The sequence below is a fragment of the Stegodyphus dumicola genome, chromosome 7 (genome assembly GCF_044657685.1).
Source record: "Stegodyphus dumicola isolate Sdum_Otavi_A_Nest chromosome 7, ASM4465768v1".
In the NCBI taxonomy this organism is placed as follows: Eukaryota; Metazoa; Arthropoda; class Arachnida; order Araneae; family Eresidae; genus Stegodyphus; species Stegodyphus dumicola.
The window spans coordinates 52,083,484-52,096,721 of record NC_140774.1 but is presented as its reverse complement, the minus strand read 5'-3'; the positions used below and the strand labels follow the sequence as shown (position 1 = coordinate 52,096,721).

The following is a 13,238-nucleotide window of genomic DNA, read 5'->3' as shown; positions in this document are numbered from 1 at the left end:
CAAACTTTGCCTTTTAAAAAATGAATAAAACGACAAATTAATATTATTTGCATTAATTATAAACGTTTTAGAAAATATAATTAATTCATGCATTAAAAATTTTTTTGAACATGTTTTATGAAGATTTTAAATAAAAGCTTGTAATTTATGTTTATAATAACAAATTGAATAGCACTAAGTTTTATTATATATATATGTGTGTGTGTATACATGTGTATTCAAATTTAGTAATAACATTTTTAAGAAATTTGAAATGGTTTAATAACGATTTAGAAAGTTTAAAGTCTTTAAAGTGTGTTTTCTCAGTTTGCATTTTTTCCGATAAATCCTTTTTTAATGTCCTAAAACTTATATAGATTTGGCCAAAATTAATTAATATTTTTACCACTTATTTAAAATTACATACCTTATACAAACAAGGATGGGTTTTGCAAAATACTGAAAAGAAAATTTATTTGAAGTGAAAATATGAACGAGATCATATTTGTTTCAAAGATTTTACATAAAATATGTTTTTATTTCTTTTCAACTAATTCTTTAATTGCAAAATCAATCCATTAAGTTATTAAGAACTTTCTAATAAATACAAAAAGAAAATTTGGGGAAAAACACTGAAAATTGAGGGAGAAGAATGACATTTTAATTGTTGTACTTTTCTCCAAAGAATTTTAATTTAAAAAAAAATTACTGACCAAAAAAGTATTTAAAAAAATCTGAAAGGTTTCAAATTTTAAATTACGTCAAAAGAGGCTTTTTTTTTTTTTTTTTTTAAATTTTGTGTGTTACTTTTATTTATTAAATATCATGTTCTACGTACTCAAACCATAAAATTCAGTTCAACAGCAATATCGCAAAATAATTTTTAAATGAGCATATCTTCAGAATTTTCAATACAGAGTCTCGCGCGCTGGAGATAATTTTTTTCGTACAGTGTTGCCATTCCTCACTTTGAAATCGTTTAGTTTTTTTAATCAAAAATCTGTTTAGGAAATCAATAATAAAACCAATTCCAAATTTGGTCTTCTACATGCCCATATTCTATGGAAGATTACGTTATTCAAATTTTGATAACTGTAGGTACCGTTGTTTTATCACACTGCGAGAAACATACATGCATTCATGCAGATTCTGCAGGCATACAAACATTTATGCAAATTCTACCATAATACAGGGCTCTAATATTTGGTGGCAAGAATTTGAAAGGTGAACAGATATTCATAGTGAGCCAACCCAAAGTGCCAAAAAGAAATTAATAGTCCTTCTGGGCAAATTGCCCCTTTGGACTAAAAAAATCTGAAAGCATTCAGATTTTACATTACGCCCTAAGGGACATTTTTTTAACATTTTCTTGTTACCTTTATTTATTAAATATCAAGTTCTTTGCAATTAACCTTAAAATGCAGTTCAACAGCAATATCAGAAACTAATTTTAAAATGAGCATATCTTTAGAACTTCTGATACAGTCTCGCTTACTCGAGATAAAGATCCCCCACCCCACGCAAAGTTTTGCCATTGCTCGCTTTGAAATCATCGAGTTTGTTAATCAAAAATTGCTGAAAGCTTTACAAAATATGAAATAGTTAATAAAACAAATTCCAAATTTGGGGTTCCAGATGCCCATATTCGGGTGGAACCACACGTTATTCAAAATTAGATGGTTCTAGGGTCCGTTGTTTTATCACAATATTAGATTATGCACACTTATGCAGATTCTTAGTTATTTAATATCTTTAAATATAATACAAGGCGATAATATTTGGTGGCAACAATTTGAAAAGTATTTCGCCATTTATAGTTTTCAACGCAAAATACCAAAATGAAATTTAATAGTTCTTCATGGTAAATTGCCCCTTTGGACTAAAAAAAAAAAAAAAAAAAAAAAAAAAAAAAAAAAAAAAAAAAACATTCAAATTGTACTGAGTCCCGTTGAAGACGGTGTGCGCCTGTTTAGTTTTAATTTAAACCGTTATTTCTGGAATACCCAGCTTCAGATAACATTGTGTGTACTTGTTTACTATTTCTGTATTTCGTAGGGTTCGATTTTAATTTTTTTATTTGACAGTTCAATGAGCAGTGAGTTGCACATCAGCCATGTTGTTTGTTAAAATTAAGTAAACGGCACAATCATGCAGTGTAGTATGGGAAATGTCCCCTTTTACCCTGCTCCAGAGAGGTAGGAATAGGTGAGACAGTTAATGCTTGTGAATGGGACATGTTGGAAGAACCGGTTTCTGCTACCAGTCGAATCTGCTCTTGTGAACAGGCCTAAAAACACTGCTACTCAAATCTCTGTGAAAAGTTTATGAAAAATCTATAAAATATTCTCAGACGGAGCTTTCTCTGCAAATCTCAGCTTTATTCTTTTAAAGCAAAATGTAAACTTAAGATGTTAAAGAAGTTCAAAGATCCAATAGTAATATTTTTCTGACAGTACAAGAAATCCATTATTATATGAAAGGCAGCTTAGAAGCATGTAATGACTAAATTTTTCTTGTAGGTTAGTATTTTAAGTCTACATCAAAAATCAAAACATATTTTTTTAATAATACATACAATAATTATTTATCCAAAAAGAAAAGAAATTGTGCATCACCATACCTTCACCACCACAGTCTGTACAAGATGTCTGCATGTGCTGTACCATGCCAGGCCCCAACTGCCTGTATGTAACTTTTATACCACGACCTTGACAAGTGGTACATCTGTTCACAGCTCCAGGTCGACCACCTAATCTGGAATAAATCCCCTTTAAGTATTATTATAAAAATGACACTACTTGCATAACACTATAAATTTTATCTGCACCTACCTGTATAAGAATTACAAAACAAAATTATTAACAAACTATTCTACAACAAAAATTTTTAATTGAATCAAAATTGAAAACCTACATTTATAAAAAGGAAATTCAAGATGGTAGTTTAAAAACACACCTGTATTTATTAAGACACAAAATTTAGTAGAACTAAAAAACATTCACTGCTGTTGAAATTTGAGCTTCGTTTTTCCAATACAATCTGATAAAATACACTTAATCAAATTTAAAAATTTTTAATTCTGTTTCACTGGACATCAGTAAAATTAACACTTCCAAAGCTTTGAATGAAAATTTTTAACAGTTCTTTAATTATTCAGATGCTGAAAAGTTTGCAGTTTTTAGTTTTCGAATAACAGATCTTTCCCACCTTCCAAATAAAACATGGAGGTAAGAATGAAAAGAAAGTTTTTAGTTTTCGAACAGATCTTCACCCACCTTCCAAATCAAACATGGAGGTAAGAATGAAAAGAGGAGCAAACTCTGCAGTGGCAAGGCAGGCAGTACAAGCGAAGCAAGGCTCTTAGGCTTTGGTCTGCAGATGAGGTGCTTTTTGTTTACATACAAAAGCTACCTTGACAGCACTTAGGTAATATTTCTACACACGAGAGTTCCATACAGATTGAAAATCAGGACACTTCCGCATGAAAGAATCCTTCACTGTGTGATGGATAGCAGCATTTTGTATAGTTAAGCAACATTTATGCAAAAATCACATCTTGGTTATTTTTCGGTAACTTGAACAGTGATTTTATTATGAATTTGTTTTTATAAAATTCTAAGCTGTTGGACTACAAATTTAGATTTTAGCAAAAATGTTATGTGTAAAGAATGAAAAATACCTTATTGTACCTTTAAATTTGCATACGTCTTTCGATACTATTTGCAACTTTTATTTTATTTTATGGGAGGGGGAAATGACCTTTGAATAAGTATTAAAAAAATAATGCATGTAATTTTCATGCAAATTATATTTATACATAATTCTTACGTAAAAATTATGGTATCTGTTAAATTACTGTAAATTACTTTACTCGAAAAATATAGTGAATGCACAGAAAAAGATTTGCACAAGCCGAATTAATTTGCCAACAAAGTGATTGCTTCCAACACTGGCGCAAAATTAGCTTTGGGGGGGGGGGAATCGCTGAATGACATTCCCAGACCTTTTCAGATTTTGACTGAAATATTTAAATTCCCCGATTTTTTTGGTTAATTTTCGAATTCCCTGACTTTTTCTGGTTTTCCAGGTAGTGTGTACTGTTAAAATTATGTCCGAAAGTTTAGTTACTATTTCTTAAATGCAAAAATACTTAACATGAAGTTTTATTACAAGTACCTTCTAATAATAGAAAAATAGTCTAATCAGTCCCTAAACATTACATAATACTTCAAAGAGATCACTAATCATTGATTACAAAGCAAGAATTAATGTAATTCTGCACAGCAGAATTGTGTTAAACACATCGAATGATGGCAAAATGTAGCGCACAAAAAAGCGAAAAGCTTTGTTAAAAACAAATATTCGTTCTTCATAAGATAAACTTACAATAATCAGAAAATGTTTCTCTTGTTAAACAAATTTTTTCAATTTTATTTTAGGAGAACTTTGTTTTGGAAGAGCATTACACTTATACTTTGTAGTATTATTTTAAGAATTACCAACTAAATTTTTCGCAGATACAGAAACTAATTATTTTCACACTTATTTTTAATAGTGGAAGTAAAAACCACATCTCCATTTACTTACCTATTTTATAACTTTCAATAAAACCTTTTACCTTAATTGCAGAAGCATTCATTTACTTCTTTCTCAAAAAATGTAAGAAGTGAGTTCAATTAGGCGAGAATTCTAGATAAACACCTTCTCTAAAGATAACTAATGTGTACATATATATTTCAGATTTTTTCTTATTTCAGTATTATATTATGCAGCTGTCTGAATTGTTTTAATCTTTTCTTCCTTTTAGAAATCTTTTCAGGATAATAATACACATCAATAATGTTTTTATCCAATGCAACTGGCTAAGAAGCTGAACCTTTTTCAACTGCTACACTTAAGAGGTGACAGGTGCACCTCATAATTTACAAATCTGAATTTTCTAAGATGCCTGCAACATCAGTTTTCAAGTCTACCATTCCTGGTACACTGTCGGCACTATGTGCTAAGCAACTATTTTGAAGAATTGCACTTTCTTTTAAAGTTTTGTTAATTAGCTGTGCTATATATTAAAGCTTGTCAGCACTCCTGAAGCGGAGAGAGAAAGTAAACTACACTCAATTTCTAAAGACTGGATTTTTTTTAAAAAAAAGGATTCAGTTGCACATTGATATTATTGCTTTCAACTGCATAGTGGCAGAATGGAGCTGTTTTAATGCAATCAATAACTGAAGATTTATTTTTCATACCAATTTCTTGAACCCATTTCTTTAACAATTGCAGCTGTTTCTGTTCTTGCACTTGAGTATTCGTGATTTAACTGACAGGAAAAATTTTTCTAAATAAAACTGCAACATGATCTATGACATTGTGTGCATCCGGAAGGTTGTGCTTCAATAAAATGGCACAGAACAAGCAGTCTGCATTAATAACATTTTGATAGTTTATTTTCACAGAAAAATTAATTTTTTTCCCTAATACAACTTATGTTGTTCTTGTCAAAATAATTGACGGAAAGTCACCTGTGTACGATTTTTGAAAAGCACACAAGTACTTTATATTTTTAGCAGACAAAACTAAGGCAATAGATTGCAGTTTCTTAAATTGTCTCCGTAAAGCACGTGAAACTTGCACTATTCACTGGCAAGACAAATGAAATAATAACAAACTTAATCTTGGGGGGGGGGGGGGAGAGACATAAAATGAAGGACAGTGATGCCACCAGAATTCAGCAATACTTCACAAGAGATGGTAATTAACTGCCTGCAAGTATCAAGAAGGTATTTTACAAGAAAAAGGTGCATAATAAACAGTTAATGATAAAAATTATCATTTGAAACAAAATACAGCTCTGCATGAACTGAATGCACTGCACAAGGAAGGCTTAGGCACTCAATTTTTTTTAATAATTATACATATTACAATTAAAAAAGTAAAAACATCTGCTATCCCCCACAAGTTAATTTAAAAAAATTTCTTGATTCCTGTTGCATTTTAAATGGAATTAGATTTTACGAATTTTCTTAACATTTTCGTTCAAAAATATTCTTTATTAATATTGTGTTACTTAGACCACATTTTAAAAACAATTCTATACAGAATCTTTAAAAGTTTACTGTACATACCTATATACACACAAATAAACTTTATTATAAAATATACTAAATGCAACTTACCCTTCACAGGCTTTACAGATGACAGTCTTATTTAGATTTAGCTTAGATGTCTTCCCATTGTACAAATCCTCCAAAGTAACCCTAGAGTAACCAAAATTAATTAAAATTTGTCAAAGAGAACTCTAATTTTATAAAGCTACCTTCATTGGGGTAGGGGTGGTTTCAGAGATATTTATAAATGTAGTGTAAACAATGTAAAGATACAATAAGCTTTTTTGCTTTTGAAGAAGCAGAACCTGCACCTGACTTTAATCAATAGTTTTAAACTAACCATTGGCATGTTTCTTCCATTTGACATGAAAATTATTTTTTAAAAACACTAGCATGTTGTAGAATCGCCACTGGAAATTGAGGCAAGGAAGTTGTCCATACGACATTATCTTCACCACTGTAACTGAAAGTAGACCTGATCCTACAGTAATACTTTTTACACAACATTTTACGCTTCACTGCAGGAAGTTGATAGTGCTTGTATCCCCACGTGATATTTTTCCTAAAACTAATAATAAACAAGTTTCTATATTCTAGTTGTATTTCTCATCTGGTTCCAGGAGGCTAAATCTTGAAATTTTCCGATATATGGACCCCTACTGCAGACAAAGGCTGATGAATTGACAAGTCCATAGGTATTGAAGATTTTAAATGCAATAATGGATGGCTTTCTCAATTTACGTCATGGCACAATATTTCTTACCAAACTGTTTGTGGCATTTCTTTAAGGAAAGGATGAAAAAAGGAGTGGAGCCACAAAAGTGACTGCTGAACTGAATGTTGCACTCAAACCTTGTCAACAGCAAAAATAATATGAAGGGAGCTCCACAAGCAGGGTATTTTGGGACAAGCTGCTATCTAAAAACTACTCACCAATGACCAAATTGCCTTAAGAGGAAAAAGTGGTACCCAAGTCATAAAACCTGGACTGCTGAGCAATAGAAGATGGTCATTTGGCCAGACGAATCTTGCTTCACACACTGTTCCCAACTTCTGGGCATATTTACATCTGGTGAATGCTGTCCCAAGCGTATGATACAGACTGTGTTGCCGAGAGTGAAATATGGCAGATGTTTACAGTCATGGTTTGGGTAGACATATCAGGTATACCATGGGACCCATCATTAATGTACAAGGTCACATTACTGCCAAAGATTATATTACCATTTTGGTTGATTACATACCACAGTACAAATTTTGTTCCTCAATGGTGATGGTGTATTGCAAGACAATAGAGCTTCTGTTCACTCAGCTCACATCATTTAAGACTGGTTTTCTGAGCATGAAGGTAAACTTTAACATCTACCACAGTCACTAGATATCAGTATTATCAAGCATTTGTGGCTATTTTGGAGAGAAATCTGTGTGAGCACTATCCACTGCCATTATCATTAACTAGAAAAGACTGCAAGCTGTTTTGAATGCTAACAGTTGTCCTACACTGTATTTAGTCACAGAAATATGTTTTTATTTCAGTGTTTCCATATTTTTGTCCAAACCCTTGTATATATTATAAAATGTTGAAATTTCGGTTTTCATGCTTTTAGCACACAGGCAGCAAAAATATTACTACTACAAAAATCTAATACTAAAATTAATTTTTCACTGGCATACTTGCCAACCTATGACACTCAAAAATCAGGAGATTTTTCACAATGTTAAAAAGACTTTAAATGATAAAAATATAGTTTTTAATAATGAATTAACTTTAAGTAGTAACTAATTCTTAAATGCAAGCAACACAAAAATACCTTACACATAAAAAAAAATTTATTACATGCATCGTTTAAAAATAAATAAAAAAAAAAAAAAAAAAAAAGACACTTTAATCAGTTTTCGTACAAATGTTATAAACAGTGGCAGATTTTGCTTTCTTTAAGAAAGAAACTTCATCATTTTGTTCACAGCAATTGCCACGTAGGCCTGCTTTCGCTAATAAAAGTTTTTCTAATGTGCCATCTTTAATATTAGATCTAAATTTAGTCCTCGTTTTCGCAACAACACTGAGAATCCTCTCACACTCTGCATTACTATGGGGAACTGTCAAGATGGCCAACACAATTCTAGACAGTTCACTATATTTTAAAATTCCATCAGCACCTTTCAGTTTTCCAATTAAACTCCACTGGGTGTCAATCGTAGCTGATTTTATAACTTCATCCAAGTTTTCTAATTGTAAACTGCTGTTATGCAGCTGTTGGAACTGTTTCAATTTTTCTTCCTTTTAGAACTCCTTTCAAGATAATACAGTCAAAAGTCGTTAATTCGGACACCCATAATCCGGAATGATCTATAATCCGGACATCAAAGCTACAATCTTTCTGCGCATGCGTCGCGTTGACGCATGCGCGTAAGACCTTTACCGCTGCGAATTCGCGTGCGCAAAATACGTTTCGAATGCGCGTTTAATGTGTAACGGACGGGATAAGCTAAGCTAAAATAATCTAATTATCTATTTTAGTTAATGTTGCAGATTGCGTTGTTCCTTAATCTTCGAATTGGATCCGGATTATTATTTTTTGCAGACTGTTAGAGCAATTTTATAAAAGTAAGCTTGAACTTTCGATTATGTCAAATAGAATTTCCGATATATATTTACTAATATGTAAAGGATATACAAAGCGAAAGTATCTTTCGGAATCCATTAAACAAAAAAATGGAATTGCTGCAAAAAATGGATAAAGGCATATTCTTTGTTTATATAAACTTTAACGTTTGTTTATCTAAACTTTGTTTATCTTTAACGCGCATGTGCAATGAATTGGAAGTTGATTTGTCAGCACTATCCTTATCTTAAGGGCAGATGTTTTTATTTTATTTGGCTTATAATTGATTACTCAATGTAGTATTTCATCTCGATGTACTTTGATATGATTTAAATCAAATGCCTGGTCATTATAATTCGCTTCTGACAAATTGGTCAGTAAACATTTTTCTAAATAAAGCTGCAGCGTGATCCGATGCATTCAGTGGCAGGTTGTGCTCCAGTAAAAAGGCAGAGAACAGGCATTTTGCATTAATAACTTTTTGGTCCTATGTTTCCGAAGAAAAATTTAATTTTTCGTTTTTTTCAAAACAACTCATGTTATCCTTGTGTTTTTGTGTACGCACATGTTTGAGAACATCTGCCCTTCCAACATACGAAATCGAAAAATCGCAATGACAGGCGGTACACATCGCAGATTTATTACATTTCCTTGAGGAAATAATGGAAGGAAAGTCAACTGTGTACGATTTTTGAAACGTACACGAGTATTTCACCTTTCTCGCAGACATAACAAAAGATGATAATTTCTAAAACTATTTCCCTAAGGCACGTGTACTCACACAACTCAGGACAAAATGAACGAAATAACTAAAGAACGTCCAAATAACAACTTGCTTTGTTTTCATTGGCTAATATATGCCAGCTGACACGCAGTGGAGCTCGAAGCCTATTGGAGAACTGGAGAACGGCGTTTCTGGATACGTATAATGCTCTCACTCACAAAGCAGAAGCTATCTGATTCGCAAGGTTTTGTTTTAGATATAATGTAGAAAAAATTCAATTGCTTTCAGACGTCCAAAAGCACTTTTTTTTTTATTCATATAAAAAAGTATTAAGCCAAGTTGCATAAAAATCGCGAGAAATTTTAAGAATAAGAAAAAGTCGGGAGAAATATATTGTAAATCGGGTTGGCGGGAGAGCGGTCGAAAATCAGGAGTCTACCGCCTAAATCGGGAGAGTTGGCAACTCTGCACTGGTTTTATACATTTTTAGTTGGAATAAAGGAAATAATTATTTTTAAATTGGGTTGCACTGTATAATAAACAACTTATGCATTTGACAACTTAAAAATTCAAAAGAAAGTTACTTCAGTGGATAAACAGTATCTTCGCCTCTTTTCCGTCGTCTTCCTCCTCCCATGCCTCCCATACCAAAAAGGTTTCCACCAAACAACTGGCTGAACAAATCATCTGCTGCCATGCTGCTAGCTATAATAAAGGGAAGGAAAAGTTTACATTTAACCTTTTTTTTTTAAACATTTAAAATAGTTGCAACAGTTGAACAAGCTAAAAATATTAATTTAACTATTGCACAACAAAAATTCATAATATTCTGCAAAATATATTGGAAATAAATTCTTATAAAGAAATGTTTCCATATCATGCTTGCCTTGAAGTAGCAGCACTAAAAGAACTCCATAAAAACAGCATATCTTTACAATACCCAACAGAATGTTTGGGGTTGGCGATACTTCTTTTTTTTTTTATATTCACTATATTATTATTATTTCTTTGAAAACTAGATGCTTAAGCAACTAGAAGACGTATAGCTATGGTTTTCAGTGCCCAAGGACATGTGAAGATTTTGCACCCCTTCCTGTTTAGCAAATACAATGGAGAACATCAATTTGGCATTCCCTGGATGCTGCACCTGGGAACAGATGCTTACCCTTGCCCCCTCCTAGCTACACCACTGATGACCTGCCACCTAAAAGACTTATCATAAAAAAGAAAAAAAGTATGTAATGATTTTAATGACTCCAGCTAGCGTCACTTCATAAAAATATTTAATATTTCTATTTAAGATATCTCACGATTTAAATGCATTTTTATTTAAATCAATCATCGAAAAATTAGAAAAATATTTTTAAAAACTGCAATTATTGTTTTTAAATTGTTCATTTTGCTATTCAGTAAGAGAATCATTAAATATCTTACACTTTATTGAATAGAAACACACTGGTGCATGGAGATAATAAGTATTCTGTCTGAGGCAATGGCAATACATTGCTATCAAACAGCGAAATTTGTGGATAAAACAAAAGCTAAATATCTCACATTCTGCCGAATGCAACTGGAGTGAATAGGAGATAAAAAAAATATTTTATTTCGAACAATGCTGCCACTTTTTGCTTTCAAATCATTGAGGGTTAAATAAAAACTTGTTAAATGTATACAAAATAGATCAAAAGCAATTCAAAATTAGAAAAATTTGAGGTGTGCATGCTCGAGTTAAGATTATGTGTATTTAAAATTCAATAGTTATAGGTGCCGATGTTTTTCTACAATGCAAGGAACATAGATTCTTCATTATTTATTTTTTTAATAACATAAGATGGCAACAATTTTAAAAGCGATTTGGACAAAAGTGAATTTCAAAACTAATAACACCTCTGTTAGCAACATTCAATATTGTGTCCATTTAAAAATCCAGTAAAAGAAGCACTTGGCTAGAATAATAGTAACTTCATAATTAGATTTCTGAAAAAATTTGCAGACCTTGACTTTTATCCAAATATTCATCACTTATTATTTATTTCAGATGTTTTATATAACACTTTTCCACAAACAGCTATAAAATTGCATCCACACATGTTGCAAACTTCTTCCCTTGCGTAACACAAAGAAGCTCCAGTATCACTTAGTTAAAAAATACTAGCTTCAACAGTGAACTTGTGGGCAAGCAATATTTGACACTACTTTTTAATATATTCTGCAATCTGCAACACAAAGAAGCTCCAGTATCACTTAGTTAAAAAATACTAGCTTCAACAGTGAACTTGTGGGCAAGCAATATTTGACACTACTTTTTAATATATTCTGCAATCTGCAATTTAGCTTACATTTTCAAGTAGGCTTGACAACATTTTGCAAAACAACTTTAAAAAAAAATCACCAAGGCCGCCCAACCGGCTGCCTTAACGAAGGGCACGGGTTCGAATCCAGGAGAAGGCCTGGATGTTTGTAAATGTATGTGTCGGTGCAGCATGGCGGCACCAAAAGTCATCTTATGTGGTTTGGAAGACCCTCGGACCCACCTCCCCCCTGGTGTGCTCTCCATCAAAATTGTGGGTGGAACTGAGCTAAATCACATTGTGACCTAGAAGGTGCTCAAGGCTGTTGCCAACGGCAGGCTAATTCCAGCGCTCGCCATGAGAAATTTCACGGCTTGGGCTGACTACGTCAGACAAGTTAGAATAATCAACAACAAAAATCACCAAACGTGGACATTAGATGTTATAACACAAGAAAGTGGGGAAAAAATATGATGCTTTATTATCACAATTTTATTATTACACTATTCAACTTTAATGATATCACAGTAATGCTAATGTACTTTCAAAAATTTTTTTGATGAAACTCATAAATTACAAACTGAAATGTTGTAATTTATGAAGTTAAAGCTATTGTAAGTCAGTAAAATATTGATTTATCATCAACAAAGCACATGGTGCAAGAATGCGAAAATAATGGGATCTTCCAACACCTCTTCTCTCTCTCAAGAGAAAATAGATTTGTCCAATTGTGAAGTAAAGATTTAAAACCCTAAAGTTGCATTACCTGATAACAATCTCTTAGTCTTGGCAATATCACCATGATGAAACTATTGCATCTTTAACAAAAACAGAATTAATAAAAAAAATTCATGTCTTCACATGTAAAATCATAAAAATGTGGCAATGTTATTACAAATTATGAAAAATTCATAAAAGTTGTACATATGGCTTTACTTTGCTTCGATAGAATTTCCAAACCTTACACAGGAAATCTTGGCATTTTGTGAAATTTTATCCATTTATAATATTTGGAGTTACAAGGTTATTTTTCCCCTCCTTTCCGCATACCTTTGTGATATAAACTAGATAACATATTTGGCTAGCATTAGTAGTTCCGGTTTGCAAATTCTGAAGAGGGTATAGTGGATTTTTTGTTAACACTGAAAAATTCTAAATGAATCAAAAAGTGCTGCTTGAACTAAAAAGGTGACGGATAATAATTCGTCATCAAATCGCTTTCACATGCAAGTCCCCTCATCCAAAGAACGTTTATTGTTAAGAAGGAAAACTTTTCCACAGCAGGAGTGGCTCCTTCCCAACATAGAGGGTAATGTCTGCTCATGCGTGAAATAACCCTCACCAAAGTTTGAAGCCTGCGTCGAAGTTCAAAGGTCACATTTATCAAGTCCATAAAACGAACATTGTTTAAATTTTTTTTTTAAACTTTAAAGAAAATATTTCTTTGCGCACATTTATCAAGTCCATAAAACGAACATTGTTTAAATTTTTTTTTTAAACTTTAAAGAAAATATTTCTTTGCGCAAGTAAAATT

At 32.1% G+C, this 13,238-nt stretch overlaps 1 protein-coding gene across 1 annotated transcript in view; it reads right to left on the bottom strand.

The window, feature by feature from the left end:
- LOC118205699 (dnaJ homolog subfamily A member 2-like) overlaps positions 1-13,238 on the bottom strand; it is a 68,729-nt gene that overhangs the window by 26,151 nt on the left and 29,340 nt on the right. The window contains exons 4-6 of the mRNA XM_085820198.1: positions 9,998-10,118; positions 6,153-6,233; positions 2,600-2,733 (exon numbers count right to left, since the gene is read on the bottom strand). Coding sequence (XP_085676324.1) covers positions 2,600-2,733; positions 6,153-6,233; positions 9,998-10,118 — 336 coding nt within the window. The remainder of the gene's footprint in view (positions 1-2,599; positions 2,734-6,152; positions 6,234-9,997; positions 10,119-13,238) is intronic.